General features: G+C 60.2%; 1 protein-coding gene across 1 annotated transcript in view; it reads left to right on the top strand.

The window, feature by feature from the left end:
- The first annotated feature begins 1,211 nt into the window (after nt 1-1,211).
- Nucleotides 1,212-27,634, top strand: part of WNT10A (Wnt family member 10A) — a 35,747-nt gene continuing 9,324 nt past the window's right edge. Inside the window, exons 1-2 of the mRNA XM_075932945.2 lie at nt 1,212-1,919; nt 8,147-8,409. Of these exons, the coding sequence (XP_075789060.2) occupies nt 1,648-1,919; nt 8,147-8,409 (535 nt within the window). The 5' untranslated portion in view covers nt 1,212-1,647. The remainder of the gene's footprint in view (nt 1,920-8,146; nt 8,410-27,634) is intronic.

Here is a 27,634-nt window from a genome sequence, read left to right as displayed (position 1 = left end):
GCGAGGTGAGACCCCCGCTCATCCCCCAGCCTGTGGTGAAATGCAATTAGCTTCCTTCGCACCCCCCTCCTCCAGCCCACGCGTGACAGGCGGCCCCCCACTATCTCCACCCCCTCCAAGCTCATCTCCCCACACCGCGCACTCAGTGCCTGCAGCTTCAGAGCCTAAGGCCAGGCTGGGTCAGCCCAAAGGCCGGTCCAGCACAGTGTCCTGTCTGCCCACCCTGGCCAGTGCCAGATGCCCCAGAGGGAATGAAGGGAACAGGGAGTCTTCACCTCATCCCTCCCCTGTCGCCCTTTCCCAGCCCCTGACAAACAAAGGCCAGGACCCCATCCTTACCTATCCTGGCTAATAGCCATCGATGGACCTAACCTCCGAGAATTTATCTAGCTCTTTTCTGAACCCCCTGAAAGTCCCAGTTTCCACAACATCCTTTGGCAAGGAGTTCCGCCGGTTGACCGTGCTGCTGCCAGAAGAAATACTGCCTTTGGTTTGCTTTAAACCTGCTACCTATTCATTTCATTTGGCGACCTCGAGTTCTTGTTATGGGAACAAGTCCATCACTTTTCCTTAGTCACTTTCTCGACACCAGTCATGATTTTATAGAGCTCTGTCCTATCTCCCCTTAGCCTCCTCTTTTCCAAGCTGAAAGGTCCCAGGCTTGTTACTCTCTCCTCATATGGCAGCTTTTCCAAATTCCTCAACATTTTGTTGCCCTTTTCTGAACTTTTTTCCAGTGCCAAGATCTCTCCTTACCTGCCCAAATCCATGCACCTCCCCCCCCCCACAAATGCACACACATGCACACTCCATGTACCCGTACACGCACCTCCACAAGGACATAGGCATCCTCGCACTCACAGCCACCCTTCTCTGCACATCCACAGCTGCCTCCACTTCTGGGTCCCTGCGCACGCACGGGCGCACACACAGCTCCCTGCCCACCCCCTGGATCCACGCAGCTCACACGCCCAGGCACAGCCCTACACAGAGCCACGCACCCCCCCCCCCGCATGCCCACGAACACACACACTGCGCACCCCCAATTACTCCGCACGCATCTGCAGCCACACCCGTCTAGATCCTCGCGCGCACCTTATATATTCATCCACCCACCCAGCCGCCCCACCCGCTCACAACCCCCCCCCCCTCCGCCCCGCCTGTCCGCCGAGCCGCGCGCGGCAGCCTCCCCCGCGCCCCGCCCGCCGCCTCCCTCTGGCCCGCTCTCCCTCCGCGGGCTGGCTCCGGACGTGTCGGGGCTCGGGAGCTGGGAAGGCAGCGCGCGGCGCGATCCCCGCTGCGAGCGCGGCCGGACCCCGGGCCAGTGGCGTCTGCGGGGCGCAGGGAGGCGCTGAGCGGAGGCAGCTGGAGCAAGCGGCGCGGAAGCTGGGAGCAGCCGGGGCTCCACGTGCGCCTGCGAGATCCAGGGCAGCCCCCACCCCGCGCAGCCGGGCCCGCAGCGCCGTGAGCCGAGCGGAGAGCCCCGGGAGTCCCTCGTCTGCCTTCGCCAGCTCTTGTAGCAGGCCCCCGCCAGGGGCAGTACCTGCCCCATGGAGGCCGGCGTGCGAGCGGCTCTTCCCCCTCCGAGCGCCCCGCAGGTGCCCGGAACGCGGCTTCCCTGGTAGGGGGAGCGGCCCTGCCCGGTCCATGCCGCTGGGCTCCGGCTTGGGGACTTGGGGGCTCTGGGCTGCCCGCGGCCAGGATGGCGCCGTGCTGCTGGGACCGCCAGCCCCCCAACCCAGGCGGGGGGGCCCTGCGGCCCTGACGAGCAGAGGGAAGGGCACGAAGCTGCAGCGAGAGACCAGGCGGCCCGGCCGCACAGCAGCCCCGAGCCCGGCCCGGCCCCCGGAGCCGGCAGGAGACAAGATGGGACCGACCCGGCTGCTGCCCCTGCTCCTCGTCGGCCTCTGGGTGCCAAGGTAAGAGCCGTCCTGCCGCCTTCCGCCCGCGCTGCCTGCTAGGCCCTTGCCCGGGCCAGGAGCCCCGCGCCCCCTCCGAGGTCTGGGGATGAGCCCCCCCCCCCTCCCGCCCCGGGCACAGCTGTCACCTCTGCTGGTGACAGGCCCCCGCGCCTCTCCCACGCAGCGTGCGACCCGGGGCCTCTGGCTGCTTCCCCGGCTGGGGCTGCTCGTCCGCGCCCCCAGCTCTGACCCACGGAGGGGCAGTTCTCCCCCAGGGGTAGGGCAGCTCGGCCTTGCTTCCTGGGGCGGGCGCTTGGGGTCCCAGCCGGGGCCTGACGCCCCCTCGCCTCCGCCCCGGCGCAAACCCGCCGCAGCTTCCCTGGAGTTAGCGGGTCTGGACCGCGGGTGGAACCGAGCTCAGAGCCGGGTCCCCGCTGGGAGCTCTCGCCGCGCCCGGCTCCTGCTGCAGCACGTGGAGAGAGCGAGCGAAGAAGCGACCCGCCAGCGGCGTGTCTAACGGCGGGTCCCCCCCGCCTCTCTGCAACCGGGCCAGGCCGGGGCTCTGGGTCCCTTCCCGGCTCGCTCGCTGCCTGGCCGAGGCGGCCCGAGCCCCACGGCTAGTAGAGGTGGGTGTGTGGCGGCTCCGGCGTCCCTGTTTAAAGAACAAGCCGCCAGTGCCCGGCAGCCGGTTAGACCCGGTGTTACGCGGGCGTCGGGCCGCTGAGTCAGGGCTGGGCCGGGTTTCGAACACAGGCGCGGCCAAGCCAGGCCCCTGGAATCTGTCTGCCTTTCCCAAGCTGGACAAGGGGGCCGCCTTCTCTCTGCCTCTGCTGGCGGCTTTCTGGGGGACGAGCAGCACCATAAGAGCATCCGAGGGCCAGACTGGCTCAGCCCAAAGGTCCATCCAGCCCAGTGTCCTGCCTGCCCCCAGTGGCAGGTGCCCCAGAGGGAGGGAACACAACCGGGAACCATCACATGATCCCTCCCCTGTCGCCCATTCTGGGACTAGGGACACCATTCCTGCCCATCCTGGCTAATAGCTACTGATGGACCTAATCTCCAGGAATCTGTCAAGCTCTTTTTTGAACCCTGTGAAAGTTCTAGCCTTCACCGCATCCCCCGGCGAGGAGTTCCACAGGTTGACTCTGAGCTGAGTGAAGAAAAACTTCCTTTGGTTTGTTTTAAACCTGCTGCCTAGTCATTTCATTTGGTGACCCCTAGTTCTAATGTTATGAGAACAAGTCAATAACTTTCCCTTATTCACTTTTCCCACACCAGTCATGATTTTACAGACCTCTGTCCTATCCCCCCCTTAGTCTCCTCTTTTCTAAGATGAAAAGTCCCAGTCTTTTGAATCTCTCTTCATATGGGACCCGTTCCAAACCCCTCATCATTTTTGTTGCCCTTCTCTGAACCTTTTCCAGTGCCAAGAGATCTTTTTTGAGATGAGGAGACCACATCTGGATGCAGGATTCCAGATGTGGGCGTATCATGGATTTATACAGAGGCACTAAGATATTCTCTGTCTTATCCTCCATCCCTTTTTAATGATTCCTAACATCCCATTTGCTTTTGTGACGGCCGCTGCACACAGAGGGGTGTTTTCAGAGAACTCTCCACAGTGACTCCAAGATCTCTCGCTTGAGTAGTTGTAGCTACACTAGTCCCCATCATCTTGTACCTATCGTTGGGATTATTTTTTCCAGCATCTGTGTGGGGCCCTCCAGTGCCTTCTGCGGCCCTAGCAATGGAAGGAGCAGCTGGGAGCTGGGTGTGGCTCTTGTTCCAGGGAGATCTCAGCCCCAGCCCACGCAGGGAGCACCTGGCAGGGAGCTCTGCACCCCTGGGGCAGCCTCCCTCCAGGCTGCATCCAGGAGGGGCTGCAGGACCAGGGAGAGCCAGGAAGGGAGCAGCGCTGAGGGGCAGGAGGCCAGGCCAGGTTCCTGCTTTCCCTGTAATCCCAGCCCTGGGGGGATCGGACATGTGTGGGGATCTGGGTCTGAGTGCACGTGGAACACCTGGGCACCCCAGTGCCCCCCTTGGCTTGCCAAGACCCCTCTCCCCCACGTCTGCATCACAGGCCGCTCCAGGCATCTTCCTTTGATCTCCCCGCATCCAGCTGCCATAGGCCTGGGCAGGAAAGGGTTAACCTCTCCCTCCTCACCTCCTTCCCTTTGGCTTGTTCCAGCCCTGGTTTCTAGGCTGGGTTTTTCCTTCCCCTTCAAACAGAATGTGGTGGCACTGGAACGCGTGTTAATTAAAGCAGCAGCCGCGGCAGCCTGTGGCCCGCAGGCCTTTCACCGCGAAATCCTGTTAAAGCCCCGTAGTCCCATGGCGAGGGGGATCAGAATAGAAATGGCAGTGGCTGCGTATGATGTGCTGTCACCCTGCCCCTAGATCGGGGCGAGGTGGGGGAGGGAAGGGTGGAGCTAAGGGAGAATGGGGGGGGGATGTGGATGATCCAGACGGTGCTTGGGCCTGCCGGGAGGGCAGGGGGCTGGACTCGATGGCTCTCGAGGGCCCTGCCGGTTCCAGTGTTCTAGGATGGAAGTCAGGCATGTGTGGGGCTGGGAACCCGGACGCCTCTTTGCATGGGGCAGGTCCAGCAGAGCACTGCGGCGGGACTGGTCCCGATCTCCCGGGCGGGTGGGAATCAGGCGCCACAACCTGGGTCAGGACTCCGGGTGGTCCCCTAGTCACTGGGTTGGCACCGGAGCGAGCTGCCCACTGACAGGAGCTCACTGGGTGTAAAGCAGCCCCCAGGGAAAAAGCCGGGCCTGGCTGTCCAGATGGCAGAGCCTCCCTGTGATGTAGTGTCACAACCTTGCTGGTCACTATGCTTGGGCTGTGGGTGACCCCTACTGGCCCGTATCCAGAGCATTGCCCAGCAGGCGGGCTGCCTAAGACCCAACCGGTCTGACCGGTTGAGGGCAGCGAGGGAACTAGACAGTGAGGTTTGGGGGAAGGGTCAGTCTGGGGCTGGAATCATGAAGGAACCAGTCTAAGGAGGGGGCTGGAATCTAGGGGCCCAGGGACCCATCTCAAGGGGTCTGAGGCATCACGTCTATGCTGGGCTGTATCCCGGAGAAGCAATAAACCCTCTATTCTACTGGCTGGTGGAGTCTGTTCTTGCTGCTATGGGGCTGCAGGATCAGAGGAACCCCAACCCGTCATCACTCCCCCTTCCCCAGTGTATTCCAACTGGGGCAGGGGGTGGCCAGCCCCTCTCCGACCGAGTCACTCTCCACCCCTGGCTCCCCGCTGTGTCTGGGCAGGACAGTGTGCATGCTGCTCAGCAGGCAGCAAGGCCTCTGAAAAACCGGAGCTGTGGGGATCATCTCTCCTCTGGCCAAGCAAGGGAAAGAGCAAGGAAAGGTGCGGTGCTGACTGCCCTGCAGGAAGACCTGGGGCCCCTGTGAGGAGCCTGCGAGGCTGGTGCCAGGTCTGACTTGGACAGGCCCTGGCAGCTGGGCCCACCTCTGGAGCTCAGGAGGGGTCTCTGGCTAGGCAGCAGGGTTAAAACAAACCAAAGGAAGCTTTTCTTCATGCAGCGCAGTCACCTGTGGAACTCCTTGCCGGGTGATGTTGTGAAGACCAGGACTTTAACAGGGTTCAAAAAAGAGCTAGCTACGTTCACAGAGGACAAGTTTATCAATGGCTATTAGCCAGAACAGGTAGGGAGGGTGTCCCTGGCCTCTGTTTGTCAGCAGCTGGGAGTGGGCAACAGGAGAGGGATCACTGGATGATTCCCTGTTCTGTTCACTCCCTTGGGTGCACAGTGGGCAGACAGGACATGGGGCTACATGGACCTTTGGGCTGACCCAGCCTGGCCGTTCTGTTTTTACGCTATTAAGGGATGAGGCTGTGCTGTCCCGGCCGGGCTCTCTGACACTGCCTCTCTGGGACCAGGTCCCTGCCGCTGGGTGAGCTGCAGACCTCAGGGACCCTCCCCCGTGACCCTCCCCTGCCCCCGCACTGTGCTTTGAGATACTTCCCCAGCTCCGGAAACTAACCTCGGCAAGGCAAGCAGCCTGGCCTCGAGCCGGGGGAGGGCTGTGCCCAATGGGTGACCCGTCCGGGAGCCCCATGCTGTCCCCAGCGGAGCTGGCTGACACGGGCACTGACACAGCCTGGGAGCCCGGCCTGGCAGGGACATCGCTGGGGCAGCCCCGCGGGTGTCCCAGAGTGGGAAGTGGAGGGGAGGTGCCTGGTAAAGTTCCCGTGGGCTTTCCCAGAACCTGCACAAAGCCTCTGGCCAGAGGGTCTGGAGGCAGGAAGCCGCTGGGGGTGGAACCTGACTTGGTCGCCGGCCAGGGAGCCAGGACAGGGCCATGGTCACCTTTCAGTCAGAACAGCGCCACTCCCCGGGCACCTCCCCCTGGTACCCACAGCCACGGTATCTCTCCCTCTCCCCACCCAGCTCCATGACCTGGGCTAGGCACAGCAGGCAGCCCTCCGCTCCTGGGGCCCCCAGGGTGGGGGGGTCCTGCTGTCCAGGAAGGGACCAAGAGCATCCTCAGGGCTGGACCCTGAGTGGGGAGAAAAGGAAGGACAGTCCCACCCTCCCCACCCGCAGCTCCCTATAGCGGGGCACTGACCCAACACAGACATGGTGCAAGAGAGACGTTTCAAACCCAACCGTCCCATTACCCCCCCTTCCCAGCGCTCAGAACCCCCCTTCCCAGCACAGAACCCCCCTTCCCAGTGCTCAGAACCCCCCTTCCAGCACAGAGCCCCCCTTTCCAGTGCTCAGAACCCCCCCTTCCCAGCACAGAGCCCCCCTTCCCAGCACTCAGAACCCCCCCTTCCCAGCACAGAGCCCCCCTTCCCAGCACTCAGAACCCCCCTTCCCAGTGCTCAGAACCCCCCTTCCCAGCACAGAGCCCCCTTCCCAGTATTCAGAGCCCCCCTTCCCAGTGCTCAGAGCCCCCTTCCCAGCGCTCAGAACCCCCTTCCCAGTGCTCAGAACCCCCCTTCCCAGCGCTCAGAACCCCCTTCCCAGCACAGAGCCCCCCTTTCCAGTGCTCAGAACCCCCCTTCCCAGCGCTCAGAACCCCCCTTCCCAGCACAGAGCCCCCTTCCCAGTGCTCAAAACCCCCCTTCCCAGTGCTCAGAACCCCCCTTCCCAGCACAGAGCCCCCCTTCCCAGTGCTCAGAACCCCCCTTCCCAGCACTCAGAACCCCCCTTCCCAGTGCTCAGAACCCCCCTTCCCAGCTCAGAGCCCCCCTTTCCAGTGCTCAGAACCCCCCTTCCCAGCACAGAGCCCCCCTTCCCAGCGCTCAGAACTCCCCTTCCCAGCACAGAGCCCCCCTTCCCAGCGCTCAGAACCCCCCCTTCCCAGCGCTCAGAACCCCCCCTTCCCAGCACAGAGCCCCCCTTCCCAGCGCTCAGACATCCCTTCCTGCATGACTACAGGGTGCCCAAATACAGGTTGGACCTCTCTAGTCCGGCTCCCGGGGACATGCCTGGTGCTGAACCTGAGACTTTGCCGGACCACGGGAGGTCAATGCTGTCTGGCAGCATCACCAGCTCTGCCACTGCCCGCTGGGCTCTGAGAGGACACGGAGGGGTAAATTCGAGCTAAACAGCAGCTCGGAGCCCGGAGCGCCAGGACTGGTGGCGGCAAACGCACTTCATGGGACTGCGGGAAACCTGGCCACACCCCTGGGAAGTGCCACCCCCGTCAGGCCGGCCCAGGGGTGTTGCCGAGCCGGGGAGGCTGGGCCCGCGCTGCGGTGATGGGCTGGGACCAGACCTGGGTGAGAAGAGCGGAGTCCAATGCTGTGGGAGCACAAGGGGCGCTGGGAGGCTGCGGCGGGGGCTGCCAGCTGGCAGGGCGCTGGTCCCTGGGCCCTGGCAGCAGCCCGGGGGTCCCCTGAGAGGGGGTACGGGGGGGGGGAGTTTCTGCCTCTGAGCGTGTCTGTTGCTGACTGGGAATGGGCAGGGAGGCTCTTCTCCCCGGGACTGGCGCTGGGATCCCCAATTGGCCGAGCGCGTAGCCCCCCCCTGCCCCTTTGCAGCGCCCTGCAGTCCTGTGTCTGCCTCCTTATTCCCCCCCCCCCCCCCCCATGCCCGGCTCAGCCCTGGTTTCCTCGCCACCCCCCCGGCCCTGCACAGAGCCGCCGGGCTCCACCCCACGCCTGGCTGCTCCCTCCCGGTGGGGGCTGTCTCCCTGCGGGCTGGTGCCCTGCCGGGGGGGGGGGGGATACAGGGCGCTGAGCCTGGCTCTCTCTGGCCCCCGCAGCTCCTGCTCCAACGACATCCTGGGCCTGCGGCTGCCGGCGGAGCCGGTGCTGAACGCGAACACCGTGTGCCTGACGCTGCCCGGGCTGACGCGGCGCCAGCTGGCCGTGTGCGTGCGCAGCCCCGACGTGACGGCCTCGGCCATCCAGGGCCTGCAGATCGCCACCCACGAGTGCCAGCACCAGTTCCGCGAGCAGCGCTGGAACTGCTCCAGCCTGGAGACCAGGAACAAGATCCCCTACGAGAGCGTCATCTTCAGCCGAGGTAGGGCCGCCGCGCCGGGCCCTGGGGCCGCCGGAGAGCTGCCCGGCCCGGCCAGCCTGGAGAGCCAGCGGGGCCGCGACGTGTGGCCAGCCCCAGCCCCGTTTCTGCCTCCCTCGCTCCCCCCAGCAACGTCCTCACGGACCGCATGCGCAGGGGCTGCTTCTCCCGCCCGGGGGCAGGGGGAGGAGAGCGCGTGTTCTCCTCGGAAATGCAGCCAGCTCTGGGGTGGGACGTGGCCAGTGGCAGCAGCGCCGCAGACGAGTGTAGGGCAGGAGGTGAATGGGAATCGCGTTATCCACTAGGAACGGCAGGGGCGGGAGGGAGAGTCTGGGGGACCAAATGTAACCCTCGCGGGGGGGTCTGGCCCGGGGAGTGGGGTCACCACCATTCCCACCTGTCACCCCCCCCCCCCCGGTTCCTGCGAGTCTGTGTCTAGGGACGGAGCCGGCTGCCCGGAGAAAGCTCCAGCATATCTCGCAGCCTCCCCCCCCATCCGACTTTCTGCTCTGCCCCCCATCGCGCCCCATGGATTGCTCCCGGAGCCAGGAGAGGCACTTTCCTCTGCGACCCCCTCCCCCCAGCCAGCCCTCCCGCTGGCTCAGTGCCACGTGTCTGGCGGGCGGGGGGGGGGGGACACAGGGCCCAGCCGGGTAGCCGCGTTCCCTGCCCTCCCTGAGCCCATGCAGCGCTCGGCCCCCTCCGCTGCTTCCAGACAGCTCCAGCCGCGGCCTGGGCTCGGAGCTCCCTGCACGTCCCGAGCCGGCGCGGGTTGCCCCTCTGAGCGCAGCCCGGGCCGCCTGCAGCCAGCAGCCCAGGGGCCCGGCGGAGGAAACGTCCCGGGAAGGCCCCGGCGGAGCTTCGAGCGGCGCTTCCCGCTGCCGCCCAGGGCTGCGCTCCCGCCGCTGGGAGACGCTCTGGTGGTCCGGGCGCGTGAGAGGCACCTGCCCACCCCCGCGCCCGGAGCTCCCGAGGCCGCCACTGACCCCTCAGGCCCGATCCCCGCCCGGCTCGGGCCGGCCGGCTGGACACGCGCTCCCCGGGGCGCAGCGGCGGCGCTTCCCGCTGCCCCCGGAGCAGTTCTGCGAGGGGGGGCTGCGGGGACCGAGGTGTTTCCAAGCCGCGTCTGCCTCGGGGCGGGCCCGAGCCTCCTCCGGCACCGGCAGCCGGCCCTGGCGGCGGATCTCCCCGCTTCTCCGCGTCTTCAGGCGGCGCAGAGCTGGGTGCGAGCGCCTCGTGGCAGCTGTTCCTAGGACGAACACACCGGCCGGGGGGGGGGGGGGATCGTCTCTCCCCGCGCCCCCCGACGCTGCGCTGCAGGCGCTAATGCACGTGGCTCCCACGGGGCCGGTTTCCACCTCGTGCGCCGCCTCGCCCGCGGGAGCCCCGCTCGCCTGCAGGCCGCGTGCTCCTAACCCGAAGTGACGGCCCGTGAATGTTCCCTCCGCCCGCCCGCGGCTCCTGCCATCAGCGCCGCCTGCTCAATTATTGGTAGAGCCGGCGCTCCCCCCCCCCCGTCCCTCGGCTCTGCCCCCCAGCTTTACCCTCCCCCCCCGTCCCTCGGCTCTGCCCCCCAGCTTTACCCCCCCCGTCCCTCGGCTCTGCCCCCCAGCTTTACCCTCCCCCCCCGTCCCTCGGCTCTGCCCCCCAGCTTTACCCTCCCCCCCGTCCCTCGGCTCTGCCCCCCAGCTTTACCCTCCCCCCCCCCGTCCCTCGGCTCTGCCCCCCCAGCTTTACCCTCCCCCCCCGCGTCCCTCGGCTCTGCCCCCCAGCTTTACCCCCCCCCCGTCCCTCGGCTCTGCCCCCCAGCTTTACCCTCCCCCCCCCGTCCCTCGGCTCTGCCCCCCAGCTTTACCCTCCCCCCCCGTCCCTCGGCTCTGCCCCCCAGCTTTACTCTCCCCCCCGTCCCTCGGCTCTGCCCCCCAGCTTTACCCTCCCCCCCCCGTCCCTCGGCTCTGCCCCCCAGCTTTACCCTCCCCCCCCCCCCCCCCCCGTCCCGTCCCGGCTCTGCCCCTGCCCCCCAGCTTTACCCTCCCCCCCCCCGTCCCTCGGCTCTGCCCCCCAGCTTTACTCTCCCCCCCCCGTCCCTCGGCTCTGCCCCCCAGCTTTACCCTCCCCCCCGTCCCTCGGCTCTGCCCCCCAGCTTTACCCTCCCCCCCCCGTCCCTCGGCTCTGCCCCCCAGCTTTACCCTCCCCCCCCCCCGTCCCTCGGCTCTGCCCCCCAGCTTTACCCTCCCCCCCGTCCCTCGGCTCTGCCCCCCAGCTTTACCCTCCCCCCCGTCCCTCGGCTCTGCCCCCCAGCTTTACTCTCCCCCCCGTCCCTCGGCTCTGCCCCCCAGCTTTACCCTCCCCCCGTCCCCCCCCCTCCCCCCCGGCTCTGCCCCCCAGCTTTACCCTCCCCCCCCGTCCCTCGGCTCTGCCCCCCAGCTTTACCCTCCCCCCCCCCCGGCTCTGCCCCCCAGCTTTACCCTCCCCCAGCAGCTCTGCCCCCCAGCTCTGCCCCCTGCCCCCCACCCTCCCCCCCGTCCCTCGGCTCTTCCCCCCAGCTTTACTCTCCCCCGTCCCTCGGCTCTGCCCCCCAGCTTTACTCTCCCCCCCCGTCCCCCAGCTCTTGGCGCGCTGCCCCCCCAGCTCCGTCCCCCGGCTCTCGCACTTTGTTCGCCAGCGCACGGGGCCGACGGGCCGGCGGGGGAGCCAGCGGGAGCGAGCAGGCAGCGGGGCTGTGACAAAGCTGTGAACTAATCCCCGGGCCCCCAGCCCCTTCCTCCCTCTGCTTAACAGCCCCCACTCCAGCTGCAGGACAAGGGGCTGGGGCTTAACATCAGGGCAGGCCAAACCCGAGCCAGGGTCTCCTGCTAGCAGCACCTGGGGCTGGGGCCCTTCGCACCCCTGGCGTGAAGGCTGCCTCGGCCATGGGGCTGGGGCTGGCCAGGCAGCGCCACCCAGCAGTGTGGGACAGGGAGTGAAGAGCAGCGCCCTGCTCCGCAGGCAGCCCCTGGCGTGGGACCTCTTCCCAGGGAGGTGGCCCGTCCACTGGCCTGGCCCTTAGCGCCCCGGGGCTGGGAGGAGCGCACCAGGCCTTTCCTGGGGAGGCCTCCCATCCCGGTGCCGCCCAGGCTGGGCTTCCAGCAGCATGAGATCACAGCGCGAGGCCGACCAGCCGCCAGCAAAATGCTTCTCGGAAACTTTGGGGGGCTCCTGTCAGACTCCTCCCCCTCCCCGGCTCCCTCTTTCTAGCCCTCAGCCAGCCCCTGGCGCCAGCTCCTGTCCCAGTCTCTGCCCCTTGCTGATGCTCCTAGCTCTGTCCTCTGGGCCCTGGCCTGCAGTGTCCCTCAAGCCCCCTTTACTAGGGCTTTTCTGGCTTGGAGAGACGCCCACTCCGAGGAGACAGAAGGTGGGATTGTGACGGCGCGTTGGGGGTTCCCCGCATCCTGCACCCCCAAAATGGCACGAACAGACTCCACCAGCCAGTAGAATAGAGGGAGTTTATTGCTTCTCCAGGGTACAGCACAGCACAGGTGTCATCTGGTTACAGGGCAGGCCTAGGATGCCTCAGCCCCCCTTGATATGGGGCAGGGGTCTCGGCTTCAAACCCCCAGCCTGTTGCTGAAGCTGTTTCCTCCATGCTCCCAGACAGAAACTAACTTAACTCCTCCAGCCCTGCCCCCCCCCCCCCCCCAGGGGCAGCATTCACCTTCCTTTGTTTCTCCCCATGGGGGGTGGCTGGTCAGACAGGTTGACACACCCTTTGCATAATGACTCATCCTGTTTTGCTGGGCCCTGGTACCAACTGCAGCCAGTGGGGGTTACCCCAGAGCCAGCAGCATAGAAACCAGCCAGGTACCCCCCCCCCCCCATGTCACAGGGATGAAGTGGGGATTGTATCCACTCTGTTTCCTTTGTTCCGTTGCATGTGATTTCCACTGTCCTGTAGTAACCCCGCGTGCCTCAGTTTCCCTAACACTATCTAGATGGGGCTGGGGCTTTCAGGTGTGACTCACTGAGGTATGATCAGCTCCTCATACAGACAATGGCCAGGCTTCCTGTAACCTGAGCCTGCCAGGGGTGTGACCAGGTGACCCCTTTTGCCGGGGAAGCTGGACAAAAAGGGAGGTGGGGTGGAGACTGGGAGGCATGCTGCTGGATGTGGGGGGGAGGCCAGTTGGCTTGGGGGGGCAGACCCTGGGCGCTGGGCTTCCCTCTCCCCAAGATGGATTGTACTGATGGCTCCTGGTCCCTGAGCTAACAAGTCTGTTCTGCGCTGTGTACCTGGGAACCAATAACCCTGCTGTTCTACCTGCCGGCTCAGAGTCACGCCTGGGGGTGCAGGGCCTGGTGGCTCCCCACCCCTCAGTGGCAGAAGGCAGCTGGCTGGACCTGCTGAGATGTGTGTAGTGGTGGTTTGGGGGGGACTGTTTGAGATGCAGGGTGAGGCATTAGCAAGTCCTTTGTGGGCCAGGTTCCACCGAGTCAGCCCTCTCCTCACCTCCATGCCTGCCAAACCGGTCCCTGCTGCTCCTATTCAGGCACCCAGGCCGGTGGCATGTGCAGGGTACCCAAGGCGACCTATCGCAGCCCGCTGCCGGCCGGCCTGGGAGTGGTCTCCTATGGCGGGGCAGGTTTCCTAGCGGAGGGGCCATGTCAGGGAAGGCGAGTCTCTTCAGCCCTGGTACAGGCTGGGGGAGACCCATGTTTCATGCTGTACGGAAGAAAGACAGGCCCGGGGGGGGGGAGGGGAGTGCCTAAGCCAGGCAGGCAGCTTCTCCGCCAGCACACGGGGCTCTGCCTGCGGACTGGGACCCTGCTCACGGCTTGCACAGGGCAGACCGGCTCTGTCAGCCTTGTGCCTGGTGGTGCTCACCCCGGCGGCAGGCGTGTCTCTGCTGTTTGTTACTTGTTAGAACATGAGAGCGGCCAGGCTGGGTCAGCCCCGAGGCCGACCCAGCCCAGGGTCCTGGCTGCCCACATGGCCAGTGCCAGGTGCCCCAGAGGGAGGGAACACAACAGGGAACCATCAGTCCTCCTGAGTCACATTTTGCTTGTGATGTGTGTTGAAATTCCTGTCGATTAAAAGCATTTGAATGAGGTTTTAAACTAGTCAAACGAACCTGCCTTGAACACGCGGATGCGTAAGGCCTGAGTTGCTCAGCACATCCTGCATTTAGGAAGGACTGAGGGACCAGGGAAAGCAGGACCCAGCGTTAGGGAAGTAAGGGTATGTCTACACTGCCACCCTAGTTCGAACTAGGGTGGTTAATGTAGGCAACCGGAGTTGCAAATGAAGCCCGGGATTTGAATTTCCCGGGCTTCATTTGCATCTCGCCAGGCGCCGCCATTTTAAAATGTGAAACGAGGAGTAACAGTAATTCAGAATAGGAAGCCTAGTCCGAACTACCTAGTCCGTGCCGCGTGTAGCCGCGGCACGGAGTCCGCACTAGCGGACATTTAAAAATGGCGGCGCCCGGCGAGATGCAAATGAAACCCGGGAAATTCAAATCCCAGGCTTCATTTGCAACTCTGGTTGCCTACATTACCCTCCTAGTTCGAACTAGGGTGGTAGTGTAGACATACCCTGATTGATTGTGTTGGTGTGGCGGCATGTTGGGGACCCCCCGATCCTGCACCCCGTCTCCAGCAAGATGAGACTCCACCAGCCAGTAGAATAAGGAGGGTTTATTGCTTCTCCAGGATACAGCCCAGCACAGACGGGATGTGGACATAAGGAGTCAGCGGCTGGTAGCTCTAGACCCCTTGGGGCAGGCGTGCACTGACCCCTCAACTCCCAGCACTCTGCTTAGTCTGTTCTCTTCATGGTTTCCCAGCCAAAAAACTGCCCAGCTCCCAGACCCTGCCCCCAAACCAGGTGTTCATCTCCACCTCCTTCCCTTTGTCTCTCCCCTTGGGAAGAGCCTTGTTATCTGCTCAGGATGAGACTAGGTGTCTGGGCCAATCCACATGTGGGTGAGTCAGTAGGAATCTCACATCACAGCGTAGGGGAACCCCGGGATACAGAGCAGACAGCCCCCCCCCCCCCACTACGTCACAGTTGGGTGCCCATCTCCTGGCAGAGTTTAGAGCTAGTAGATCTCGGCCTGGGTTTTATGTGTCTCTGGGAAGGGGAAAGCAAAACTCCCAGCTTTATCACATCCTGGGTGCTTCCATTGTAGATGGCTGGACTGAGCTAGTGCACTGGATAGGACTAGGGGCAACCAGCCCCACACACCTATGCAAGGCTGCCAAAGGTGGGGTTTCCCCTGAGCCCACAGCTCCTGTCCGTTTGGCGTACTGGGGCCCGTTCACATAGCAAGCGACTGGCTAGGAAGGAGCCCTGCACAAAGGGATCTAGGGGTCAGCGTGGGCCACAAGCTGAATGAGGCAACAGTGTGACCCTGTTGTGAAAAAAGCCAACACAAGTCTGGGCTGCAGGAACAGGAGAGTGGTGAGCAAGACACAGAGTCGTTCTCCCGCTCTGCTCTCAGCTGAGCAGGCCTCAGCTGGAGTCTTGTGTCCAGTTCTGGGCACCGCGTCTCAAGAAAGAGGTGGAGAAACTGGTCCAGAGAAGAGCAACCAAACCGATGAACGTGAGCTAGGAGGGAGGCGGAAGGAATTGGGCTTGTTGAGTTTAGAAAAGAGCAGGCTGAGGGGACAGGAGAGCAGCTTTCAGGTATCTAAAAGGGGGTCACAAGGAGGAAGGAGAAAACTTGTTCATCTTGGCCTCTGAGGACAGGACAAGCAGCAAGGGGCTGAAACTGCAGGAAGGGAGGTTTAGGTTGGACATTAGGGCTGTGTCTAGGCTACACCTTTCTGTCGACAGAGAGATGTAGATTAGGCACGTCAAAATTGCGAATGAGGCAGGGATTTAAATACCCCGCGCTTCATTAGCATAAACATGTCCACCGCTTTTTTTCAAAACGGAGCTTTTTGGAAAAAACCCGGCAGTCTAGACGCGGATCTTTTGAAAAATAAAGGCTTTCTCGAAAGACCCTGGAAACAGAGAGGTGTCGTCTTGACGTACCCTAGGAAAAACTTCCTGCCTGTCAGGGTGGTGAAACCCTGGAATCAATTGCCTGGGGGGCTGTGGAATCTCCATCCCTGGAGATATTGAAGAGCAGCTTGGACAGACGCCTGTCAGGGATGGTCTAGACCAGGGTTCCCCAACCTATGGGACTGGACCCAAATATGGGTCACCATTACATTTCCAAAGGGTCACCAGGTGTCTCCCCAGGTAGCTCTTAAGGAGCCATTCACAAATTTTTTGAATTGCCCTGGGTCACCAAGTCTTCCTGAATTGTCAGAATGGGTCCCCATCTGGAAAAGGCTGGGAACCGCTGGGCTAGACGGTGCTGTGTCCTGCCGTGAGGGCAGGGGACTGGACTTGGTGACCTCATGAGGTCCCTTCCAGTCCTAGTATTTTATGATTCCAAGAGATCCCAACTTATTTCCCATTCCCAGCCCCTGACAAACTGTGGCTAGGCACTCCATCCTGGCTAATAGCCACTGATGGACCTAGCCTCCATGGGTTTATCTACTGCTTTTTTGAACCCTGTTAAAGTCCAGGCCTTCTCCACATCCTCTGGCAAGGAGTTCCACAGGTGGACGGTGCACTGCTCGAAGAAAAACGTCCCTTTGTTTGTTTTAAACCTGCTCCCTGTTCATTTCAGTTGGTGACCCCTCTGCTATGGGAACAAGGAAATAACTTTTCCTTATTCGCTTTCTCCACACCAGTGATGATTTTATAGGCTGATCATATCCTCCCTTAGTCTCCTCTTTTCCAAGCTGAAACGTCCCAGTTTCATTAATCTCTCCTCCCACGACAGCCGTTCCAACCCCCTCATCGTTTCGTTTCCCTTTTCTTGCTGGTGTCCAAGCAGGGGCGGGGATATAGCATCCACCCTCCATTTCTTTCCAGCCAGCTGGCTTGGGAGAGGAGGAGGCGGGTCCCAGAGTGAGTCTCTTGTAGCACGGAGCCAGGGCGGGTGTCGGGTGCAGGCGGCTGCGCTCGGGCATGCCCGGCCAGTGCTGGAGACAGCGTGGGCAAACCTGGCACTGCGCTGGCACGTGAGGCCCCCACTGGGATCGGGGCCCGGGGTGCTGGTGCTGCACAAGTCCACGACACCAGGTTCCAGAGCAAAATCCAAATAGGGCAGACAGAGGGGAGAAGTGGTGGTTGGGCGTCTCTGGAGCCCCACTGCAGTGCTCTGGCCACTAGGGCCTGGCTCCACAAAGGTATTTAGGCTCCTCCTAGGACTGAAGCCCATGGGAGTTAGGCGCCTACGTGTGCTTGTGGAGCTGGGTCTGGACCACACTGAGAAGCAGCAAGCAGCCCTGGGCGGTCGCTCCAGTCCCAGGCCGGCACAGAGCACCTGCGTTCCCCGAGCAGCGTGTTCGGAAGGTGCGAGGAGGCAAGTTCCGATCTGCACGGAGGAATTTCGGGTCTGGCACCTTGCCACGGCCTGGTCGGTTCACCCGCAGTTTAATTAGGAAAAGGGGGAGGGGGAGGGAGGAGGAGAGAGAACAGGAAACATGTTGCAACTGGCTGTCTCCCCAGTCCTCGGAGGCCCTGGGCACCCGCTCGGCCTCTCTGGGCAGAACTCCCGAAGCAGGGCAGCTCCTGGAGAACCATCGGCCGGGCAGGGTCTGGAGCTTAGTTGAGCACCTCAACTCCTGGGAACTTCCCATGTGCCTCCTGACCAGCCCAGAAATCCTGGGGAGGGAGGTGGGAATCCATTGACCAGCCGTTCCCAGCCTGGTCCCAAAGCGCAGAGACCTGGTCGCAGGAAAGGTGATGGGAAACCACAGAGAAAATATCGCCAGCCTCAGAGGACTGGCTGGGTCGGCCGCAGGTTCTGGCTGGTTCTGATCTGGGCCCAGAAAGCCCCACAGCCCTTTCCAAGGGAGAGGTGACTGCAACTCCACTTGGCCTGCACCACCAGGGTGTCCAGACACCAGCTGGGTGTCTAGGCTCCATCATGCAACACCCTCGAAACAGGCCACATTGCATCCTGGGAGTTGTAGTCTCTCCAGACTGCTTCCACATTCAAGGGGAAGGCAACTATAATTGGCTCCGTTTAATGCAAACGAGCGAGGGGAGGGATCTTTTTCAGACGTTCAGCAGAAGCAGGATTCTGGCCGAACAGTGAGCCAGGCCGCTGGAGGATGGAGGCGCTAACGGATGCTCAGGAAAGAGCAGGCTGTTGTGGAGAAGCTAAAGGAATTCTTTGCATTGCTCTTCCCTGCAGAGCACAGGAGAGAGAGTTTCTGGTTGGGGGCAGATCTGAGGAGCTCTCCGGACGGAGGGGCCATTGGAGGGGGCTTGGAGAAAAGCTGATACACTAAACAGGAACTCAGATCTGAACGAGCAGAGCCACTCACCGGGGTGTGCAGCCTGTGGCTGAAACCTGCCTCTGCCAGAGGTCAGCAGGGTAGCTAACGGGGTGCAGAGTTTTTAAGAAGGCTCCCACGGTGATCTCGGCAGTTACAGGCCAGGGGCCCTAACGTCAGTACCAGGCAAACGAGCTGAAGCAATAGGAATGAACAGAACTGCCGATGAACACCACACTGGGGAAGACCCAATACAGCTTTTGCCAAAAGAATCAGGCCTCGCCAATCTGCTGGAATTCTTTGACGGTGTCAAGAAGCATGTGGCCCAGGGGGATCCAGTGGGTACAATGTGCTTGGATGCTCAGAAAGGCTTTGACCACGTCCCTCACCTCCGGCCGGGGAGCAAAGGAAGCTGCCCTGGGACGAGAGGGAAGGCCCTCTTGTGCCTGGGTAACTGGTTAGAAGACAGGCGGCAAAGGTAGGCGTAACCGGCCAGCTTTCCCATGGGAGGTGGTACCAGTGAGACGTCTCAGGGATCTGTACGGGGGCCGCTGCTATCCAACCGCTTCGTAAGTGATCTGGTAGAGGGGGCAAACAGGGAGGGGGCAGTTTGCAGGGGACACAGGAGCACAGGGGATAGTTAAGTCCAAACCTGAGTGCCAAGGGTTCCCCAAGGATCTCAAACCACTGGGCGACTGAGCACCAACACGGCAAGTGGAATTCAGTGTTGATCAGTGTCACGGGGCATGGGGAGGTCCCCGGGCCCTGCACGCCCATCCAGGGGCTCTGAGCCGGCAGGTAGAGCGGAAGGGACACAGCGTAGTTCAGACGTCTTGTGACAGGAACCAGAAGCCGTCAGCGTGGCCCATCTTGGCGAAAGGGGGGCCCAGAGCCTGAGCTCTAGCTCCCCTGCCAGCCCCCCAAGCTAGCGAGGCTCCTTTCTCCCTCCAGCCAGCAGAAAAACTAACTCCTGCTCCCAGCCCCCCATCAGTCCTGCCTCCTGCTTTGTCCTGCGTCCAGGCCCAAGGTGTTACTTGCTGTCACCTGGGCCTCAGGAAGTGAGAGACTTCCCCAGTGAGTCATGCCCGGCCTCCCCCACTTTGTGCAGATAGTGCTGCAGTGCCCAGGGAAACTGAGGCACACACACATGCACAGAGGCACTGCAGAGCAGCGCAGGCCAGTAGGAGTCACACACAGCACAGCAAAGCAACCCGTGAATACCACAACAGTGTGAACACAGGACAGCAAGAGTGGACAACCCCCCACCCCGCCGACGTCACATTCAGGTTCAAGTCATGCCCCTTGCAAACCATCATCTCAGCTCTCCGTGCACGGTGGCAGGGTCCAGTTAGCTGGGAGCCCTCCAGACAGAGATGGGAGCCAGCGCAAACATCCACGCCCTGCGCCGTGGCAAAGAGAACGCCGGGAACCCTGTGGGAAGAGCCGGGGGGGAGGACAGAAATCCCATAAAGCCTCCATGGAAATTCAGGGCCCAGCCGGACTGGTTGCCTTGTGTAACAACGATCCCGGACTTGGAAGAGAGACAGAGGGGCAGCGGGGACGAGCAAGGGCGTGGAACCTCTTCCATAGGAGGAGAGGTTGGAAAGACTGGGGCTGTTCAGCCTAGGAAAGAGGTAACTACGGGTTTCAAGACAGAAGCAGACTGTGAGGGACTCCAAGAAGATCTCACCAAACTGAGTGACTGGGCAACGAAATGGCAAATGAAATTTAATGTGGATAAGTGTAAAGTAATGCACATCGGGAAAAATAACCCCAACTATACGGACAGTATGATGGGGGCTAATTTGGCTACGACAAATCAGGAAAGATCTTGGAGTTATCGTGGACAGTTCTCTGAAAACTTCCACACAGTGTGCAGCGGCGGTCAAAAAGGCAAATAGGATGCTAGGAATTATTAGGAAAGGGATAGAAAATAAGACCCAGAATATCTTACTGCCCCTGGATAAAACTATGGTACGCCCACATCTGGAATACTGTGTACAGATGTGGTCTCCTCACCTCAAAAAAGATATTTTGGCCTTGGAAAGGGTTCAGAAAAGGGCAACTAAAATGATTAGGGGTTTGGAACGGGTCCCATATGAGGAGAGGTTAAAGTGACTGGGACTTTTCAGTTTGGAAAAGAGGAGACTGAGGGGGGATATGATAGAGGTCTATGAAATCATGAGTGGTGTGGAGAGGGCTGATAAAGAAAAGTTATTTATTAGTTCCCATAATAGAAGAACTAGAGGACACCAAATGAAATTAATGGGTAGCAGGTTTAAAACTAATAAAAGGAAGTTGTTCTTCACACAGCGTGTTGTCAACCTGTGGAACTCCTCGCCGGAGGAGGCTGTGAAGGCTAGGACTATAATAGAGTTTAAAGAGAAGCTGGATAAATTCATGGAGGTTAGGTCCATAAAAGGCTATTAGCCAGGGGATAAAATGGTGTCCCTGGCCTCTGTTTGTCAGAGGCTGGAGAGGGATGGCAGGAGACAAATCGCTTGATCATTGTCTTTTGTCTACTCTCTCTGGGGCACCTGGTGCTGGCCACTGTCGGCAGACAGGATACTGGGCTAGATGGACCTTTGGTCTGACCCAGTACGGCCGTTCTTATGTTATGTTCTTATGTTCACAGGTGTGTAAAATCACGACCAGCGTGGAGAGAGTGAACCAGGTGTAATTTACCCCTTCACGTAACACAAGAACCGGGGGTGCAACCCATACTCTGGGCACCCCTAACTGTCAGTCGCTAGGTGTGTAGGTGGATCGCTCTATGGGTGCCTGGTTCTGTTCTTTCCCTCCCAAGCACCCAGCACCAGCCACTGCCGGAAGTCAGGCTACAGGGCTAGGGGACCCACTGGAGAAGGCAGCTTTCCCATGGCCTTTCCACTAGTGTCTGCACAGGCTTCGGCTGTAACGGCCGTGTCATCCCAGGAGGGCTCTGGTGACCCGATGCGGGGCCTCCTGCGGTGTAACCCCAACCCTTCCCTAAACACGCCGCAGTGTGTCAGGCTCTTGTGCGCCACCAGGAAGAAGGTTTTGTGGCCGTGGCCTGCAGCCGTGCTGCTCCCGGCCTCTGACCCCCGGGGCTGTGGTGGAACGTGGCACGGCCAACCGTGCTTCCCACGGATCCGTGGTCTCAGCACAACAGCGGGGCTTAGCGACCCGCCGGCCTGGCTTGCCCAGGAGTTCCCATTCTGTGCTCAGAACTTTCCAAACTTTCTCCTTTGAGCCACGGGTGTTCGACTTTGTGCCTCGTCCATGCGAGACTCTTCCTGGAAAGTTTGAGCAAAACTGGGCCCCCTGTTTGTGCGAACGGGGGGGAGGGAGAGACACCGGACCTCATCCCCAGTGACAAACACCACCGGGACCCCTCCTCTGAAGCCGGGGTGGGGGGGGGGGTTAGAAGAGGAGGGTTTGGCGGAAAAGTAAGCTTTGGGGCTAAGAAGTACGTGAGCGCTGGGGAAAGTGTCCTCGATTGGCCTGGATTATCAGGGGTAGAAGGAAGCTTGGATGCGCTGGAGTTAGTTTTCCAGTACGGATGACGGCGCTTTGTCCAGCATCCTCGGCCAAGGGATCTCACCGCGCCAGCTGCGCAGTGGAAGCATCACAGGGTTAGTCTAGAGCTGTGAAGGAGGGAGGGGAGGGGACGAGTCCTGATTGCTTTCACGCAGCACCTCGTTAATGTGACACCAGTGCCTTTTAAAAATGAATGCACGAGCCGGCCGCGCGGCGTTCGTGGTGCATCTCCTTCCCCCGCTAATAAGATCACAGCTGCTTGCTCGGCAGAGGGCAATGAATCATTGAAGCGACCTGAGGCTTTGGGAAGCTGGCTAAGTGCACCATAAATGCACCGGGGGACATTTCACGCTTGCGCCCGCAATCTAAGCGGGGTGGGGGAGGCAGAGACGTTTCACCTGCAGCCACACGGCCAGGGCTGGAAATCAGGCGGGCTGCATTGCGGCTTCTCCGGTCTGCGCCCCACAAGGGACTCTCTGCCCCAGCGCCTCTGCGGAGCGGGCTGGGCCCACGACGCTATTTGTGGTTTTGTTAGTCAGGACGGCTCCCCGGTTTTACAGTTCCAGGCTCACACGGCTCCCCCTCGGACAGGCCTGCCGTGCGCGCAGCCAGAGAGCCAGGCTCCTGCAGGTGGAAACACGCTCGCTCCCCCGGTCCCAGTCCCACACTGGAGCTGCTCCAACGGTTTCCAGTGAAAAACACTTTTTGACCCCCCCCCCGGATATTTGACACTGTGACGGTGCGTCGGGTCCCCCCCAACCCTGCACCCCGTCTGCAGCAAGATGAGACTCCGCCAGCCAGTAGAACAGGGGGGTTATTGCGTCTCCGGGATACAGCCCAGCATAGATGGGATGTGGATACAGGAGTCAGGGCCAGGGTGCCTCAGACCCCTTGGGGTAGGGGGTCCACTGGCCCCTCAACCCCCAGCACTCTGCTTAGTCTGTTCCCTTCATGTTTCCCAGCCGAGACTGCCCCTTCCCCAAGCCACCCCCTCCCTTCGTTCAGACCCCTTCCCTGCTCAGGTGAGAACTGGCTGGGCCATGGTCTACCTGACATGAGGGGCCTCAGGGCGACCCCTCCCCCCCCCCCCCCCCCCGGGCCATGCTTACAGCTGCAGGCCAGTAGGGGTCACCCACAGCCCAAGCATAGCGACCAGTGGGTGCCCAGCCAGAGTGTATAGCACCTCCCTCCCCCCCCCCCGCTACATCACAGGCACCTCCCCCCCAAGAACATAAGAATGGCCGTACTGGGTCAGACCAAAGGTCCATCTAGCCCAGTATCCTGTCTGCCGACAGTGGCCAGCACCAGGTGCCCCAGAGAGGGTGGACCGAAGACAACGATCAAGCGATTTGTCTCCTGCCATCCCTCTCCAGCCTCTGACAAACAGAGGCCAAGGACACCATTTTATCCCCTGGCTAATAGCCTTTTATGGACCTAACCTCCATGAATTTATCCAGCTTCTCTTTAAACTCTGTTCTAGTCCTAGCCTTCACAGCCTCCTCTGGCAAGGAGTTCCACAGGTTGACTACACGCTGTGTGAAGAAGAACTTTCTTTTATTAGTTTTAAACCTGCTCCCCATTAATTTCATTTGGTGTCCTCTAGTTCTTCTATTTAGGGAACTAATAAATAACTTTTCTTTATTGGCCCTCTCCACACCACTCATGATTTTATAGACCTCTATCATATCCCCCCTCAGTCCCAGTCGTTTTAACCTCTCCTCATATGGGACCCGTTCCAAACCCCTAATCATTTTAGTTGCCCTTTTCTGAACCCTTTCCAAGGCCAAAATATCTTTTTTGAGGTGAGGAGACCACATCTGTACACAGTATTCCAGATGTGGGCGTACCATAGTTTTATCCAGGGGCAGTAAGATGTTCTGGGTCTTATTTTCTATCCCTTTCTTAATAATTCCTAGCATCCTATTTGCCTTTTTGACCGCCGCTGCACACTGCGTGGAAGTTTTCAGAGAACTGTCCACGATAACTCCAAGATCTTTCCTGATTTGTCGTAGCCAAATTAGCCCCCATCATACTGTCCGTATAGTTGGGGTTATTTTTCCCGATGTGCATTACTTTACACTTATCCACATTAAATCCCAAGCCTTCCATTCTGATCAATACTGCTTGGCGGATGCGGTGAAAAACCCAAGGCCTGAAAAGCCATGAGAAGGAAAAGCGTCAGGCTTTTCAGCAGGGATGCGAAATACGGCAGCCACGCGGGGAAAGGCCCGGCTGGGGCACCACACACGGATGGGAAAATGCAGCTTCCCGGCCGCTTGGCTCAGACTCTCCAATGGAGGAGCCTCCAGGAGGAAAACTCCTGCCCCCGCTCCCAGGCAGAGCAGGGGGCTGTGGTGGGTGGGGCTCTGGGGCAGTTCTGGGCAGGTGCCCCTCCCTCAGCTTTCAGCCTTGTGGGGGCGCGGAGCTGGCGAAGGCCAGGCCTTGGATGCCCTCACCCTGGGGCGAGCTTTTTGACCCCCTCTGCTCCCATCTCTTGCCTCCCTTCGGGGAATCCTTGGGGAAGGCACCTCCCTGCTCCAGGCTCCAGTTTTCCAGACCCACCCTTTGCTGGGGCCCGGCTGGTTCTTAGCACCCGTGCAGCGCAGCGCAGACATGGGGGTGGGCATCATGGGCCAGGGGAGCCGAGGAGCAGCCTCCCCAGGCCCACGCTCCGCCCAAGGCTCCGTCCTCGCTCCCGCTCTCCCCTGCAGCCTGAGCCTGGAGCTGGGGTGGGGGGCTGGTCCAGGCTGGTGGACAGCTTGGTGCAGCTTGGGCTGACTGGCAGCCCTGGGTGGTTCAGCAAGGGCTCCTCCAGCTAGGGAGGGGCCCTCTGGGCTCTGGCGAGTGGAGGGGGGGCAGAAGGAGCGAGACTGGGACACTAACCTCCCCAAAGGGGGATTCACACCAGTGTTGCCGCTAATTATTTTTCCATCTGTGTGTGGTATAAATTTTGTTCTGTGCACCAAGGCTTGTGCAGATGTGCACCACCAGTAGAAGCACATGCTGCCAGCTGAGAGTGGCTGTGGGTGCTCTGGGCAGCATCTGACTCTCTCCAGGGTGGCTGCCCAAGCGCCCAGCTTGCAGGGAGCCCTGGATCACATGCTGCCCATCCCCAGGTGTGGGGTGCAGGTCGGAGCGATAACCCAGTTCGGGCCGGGGAGTGGAGGCAAACTCTGATCCCTGCCCCAAGAAACTGCCTTCGAAAGGATGGAGCAGAGCGCCCGCCCCAGAGAGATGCCCCAGTGGGAAAGCCGCATTCTTCACCCCACCTGCTTGGGTGGGGGGGAGCTGCAGCTCCGGGAGCCAGGACCTGAGGGGTGTGCCTGAACCAGGAGGGAGCCCCTCCCCCTCCGGAATGAAACACGTTAATTAGGTTAGTCGGAATGAGTCATTGAACAATGTCAACAGTTCCCTGCTGCCACGGGCCTTCCAGCCTGGTAATCTTCCGCGCTCTGACGCCGGAAGCTTTTCATCAGAAATAACCCAACACGGTGAGCGGGAAATTTGGAAGAAAAAAAAAAAGATTCACCCACCCAAGGCAGAACGATGCTTCCAGGCCGAATGCTTTCCAAAGCAGACAGAGGGAGGGGAAAGGTAGCCCAGTGGTTAGAGCAGCAGCCGGGGATTTGGGAAACCCTGGCTTAGGTCCCCGTTCTGCCACAGATTTCTTGGGCAAGTCACTTGATCCGGCCTGGATGCCTCAGTTTCCCCTCTGTGCCATGGGCAGTGGTGACGCAGAAAGCAAACATCTGCAAAGCAAGCCGCATCCTGCAGCCACTGCTGCTGGGCTGTTTCCTTGTTCTCCCACCACTTGTGGGCTCTTGTCTGGGACTCAGCTGTCGTTTTAGCCTGGGTTTGTACATCAGAAGCAGGAAGGGGCCCTTGAATGATGAAGATGCTAAAGAGAGCACTCAAAGATGATAAAGTCCTAGCAGAGAAGCTGAATGAATTGGGGAGATTCCCAAACCTGAGCCATTCTTTTTAGGTGACAAGGCTGAGGAATTGTCTCACACTGAGGTGTCAGTAGAGGAGGTTTTGGAACAATTTGATAAACTGAACAGTGACAAGTCACTAGGACCGGATGGCAGCCACCCGAGAGATCTGAAAGAACTCCAGTGGGAAATTGCGGAACTATTCACTGTGGTTTGTAACCTGTCCTTTCAATCAGCTTCTGTACCTAATGACTGGAAGACAGCTAATGTGATGCCTATACTTAAAAAGGGCTCTAGAGGTGATCCTGGCAATTACTGGCCGGTAAGTCTAATGTCAGTGCCAGGCAAATTAGTTGAAACTATAGTAAAGAATAAAATTGTCAGACACATGGATGAACATCATTTGTTGGGGGAAAACCAATATGGTGTCTGTAAAGGGAAATCCTGCCTTACTAATCCGCTAGAGTTCTACGAGGAGCTCAACAAGCAGGTGGACAAGGGGGATCCTGTAGATATAGTGCACTTAGATTTCCAGAAAGCCTTTGACAAGGCTGTGGCGTAGTGGGGGGGGGGGGTGTCTGCTCTGTGACCCAGGGTCCCCCTGCGCTGCGATGGGAGATTCTCACTGACTCTCCCAAATGTGGATTAACCCAGACACCCAGGCTCAGCCCCCCAGGGAGAGACAGAGGGAGGAGGGCGGAGACCAGCACCTGGCTGGGGGCAGGGCTGGAAGGGATTTTTGGGAGTTTCTGGCTGGTATCATGGAGGAGGCAGCCTAAGCAAGGGGCTGGGATTTAGGGGCCCAGTCTCCCCCAGCTCAAGGGGGCCTGAGGCATCCTAGGCCCTGGAACCAGATTCCATCTGTGCTGGGCTGTATCCTGGAGAAGCAATAAACTCCCTCTGTTCTACTGGCCGGTGGGGTCTGTTTGTGCCACTACGGGGTGCAGGAAGTGGGGGAACCCTGATACGCCACCACAAAGGTCCCTCACCAAAGGCTCTTAAGTAAAGTAAGTGGTGATGGGATAAGAGGGAAGGTCCTTTTGAGGACTGATAACTGGTTCAAAGGCAGGACACAAAGGGTACGAATAAATGGTCAGTTTTCCGAGTGGAGAGAGGTAAGTAATGGGGTCCCCATTGTCTGTCCTGGGACCCATCCTAGTCAACTTATTTATAAATGATCTGCAGAAAGGGGTAAACAGGGAATTGGCAACATTTGCAGATGGTACCAAACTGCTCAAAATAGTTCAGACCAAAGCAGAATGTGAAGAGCTTCAAAAGGATCTCACCAAACTCAGTGATTGGGTAACAAAATGGCAAATGAAATGTAATGTTGATAAATGCAAAGCAATGCTCATTGGAAAGAATAATCCCAGCTCTTCCTACAATGTGATGGGGACTAATTAGTCTACAACTACTCAAGAGAGAGACCTTGGTGTCATTGTGGAGAGTCCTCTGCAAACATCCACTCCGTGTGCAGCGGCAGGCAAAACAGCAAATGTTCGGAATCATTAAAAGAGGGACAGAGAATAAGACAGAGAATATCTTAGTGCCTCTGTATAAATCCATGGGACGCCCACATCTGGAATCCTGCGTACAGATGTGGTCACCTCATCTCAAATCAGATCTCTTGGCCTTGGAAAAGGTTCAGAAAAGGGCAACAAAAATGGTGAGGGGTTTGGAACGGGTCCCATATGAAGAGAGATTAAAAAGACTGGGACTTTTCAGCTTAGAAAAGAGGAGACTGGGGGTGGGGGTGGGAGTAGGACAGAGGTCTATAAAATCATGACTGGTGTGGAAAACGTGAATAGGGAAAAGTTATTTACTTATTCCCAGAATAAGAACTAGGGGACACCAAATGAAATGAATAGGCAGCAGGTTTAAAACAGACCAAGGAAGTTTTTCTTCACTCAGGGCACAGTCAACCTGTGGAACTCCTCGCCAGGGGATGGTGTGACGGTTAGGACTTTAACAGGGTTCCAAAAAGAGCTAGATAGATTCCTGGAGGTTAGGTCCATCGATGGCTATTAGCCAGGACAAGTAGGGATGGTGTCTCTGGCCTCTGTTTCTCTGGAGGTGGCTGACGGGAGGGAGCACGTGAGGATTCCCTGTTGTGTTCCCTCCCTCTGGGGCACCTGTTGGCAAACAGGATCCTGGGCTAGATGGACCTTGGTGGCTGTTCTTAGTGCGTAGCCCCACAGGGCCCTGTCTTTGCAGCCCAGCCAGTAAACTGTGGCGAGCGTCACAAACATGCTGCAGCCGGGCCCCGGGTGCTAGCAGGAGGAGGAATAGCTCTTTGAACCCAGGGCCTTTCTCTTGCCTCTCAGATGAGCGGGCTGTCCCAGCATCGCCCTGCGGCTGGCGAGCCAGTGGGGGCAGCAGGAAAGGCCCTCATGGAACAGGAGAACGACCCAGGCAGACATCCGGGCAGGACCCAGCTCCGGCCTGTGGTGCTGCCC

This window comes from Pelodiscus sinensis, chromosome 7 (assembly GCF_052426305.1).
Source record: "Pelodiscus sinensis isolate ZL-2025 chromosome 7, ASM5242630v1, whole genome shotgun sequence".
Lineage (NCBI taxonomy): Eukaryota > Metazoa > Chordata > Testudines > Trionychidae > Pelodiscus > Pelodiscus sinensis.
This window is presented reverse-complemented; position numbering and strand designations above follow the sequence as displayed.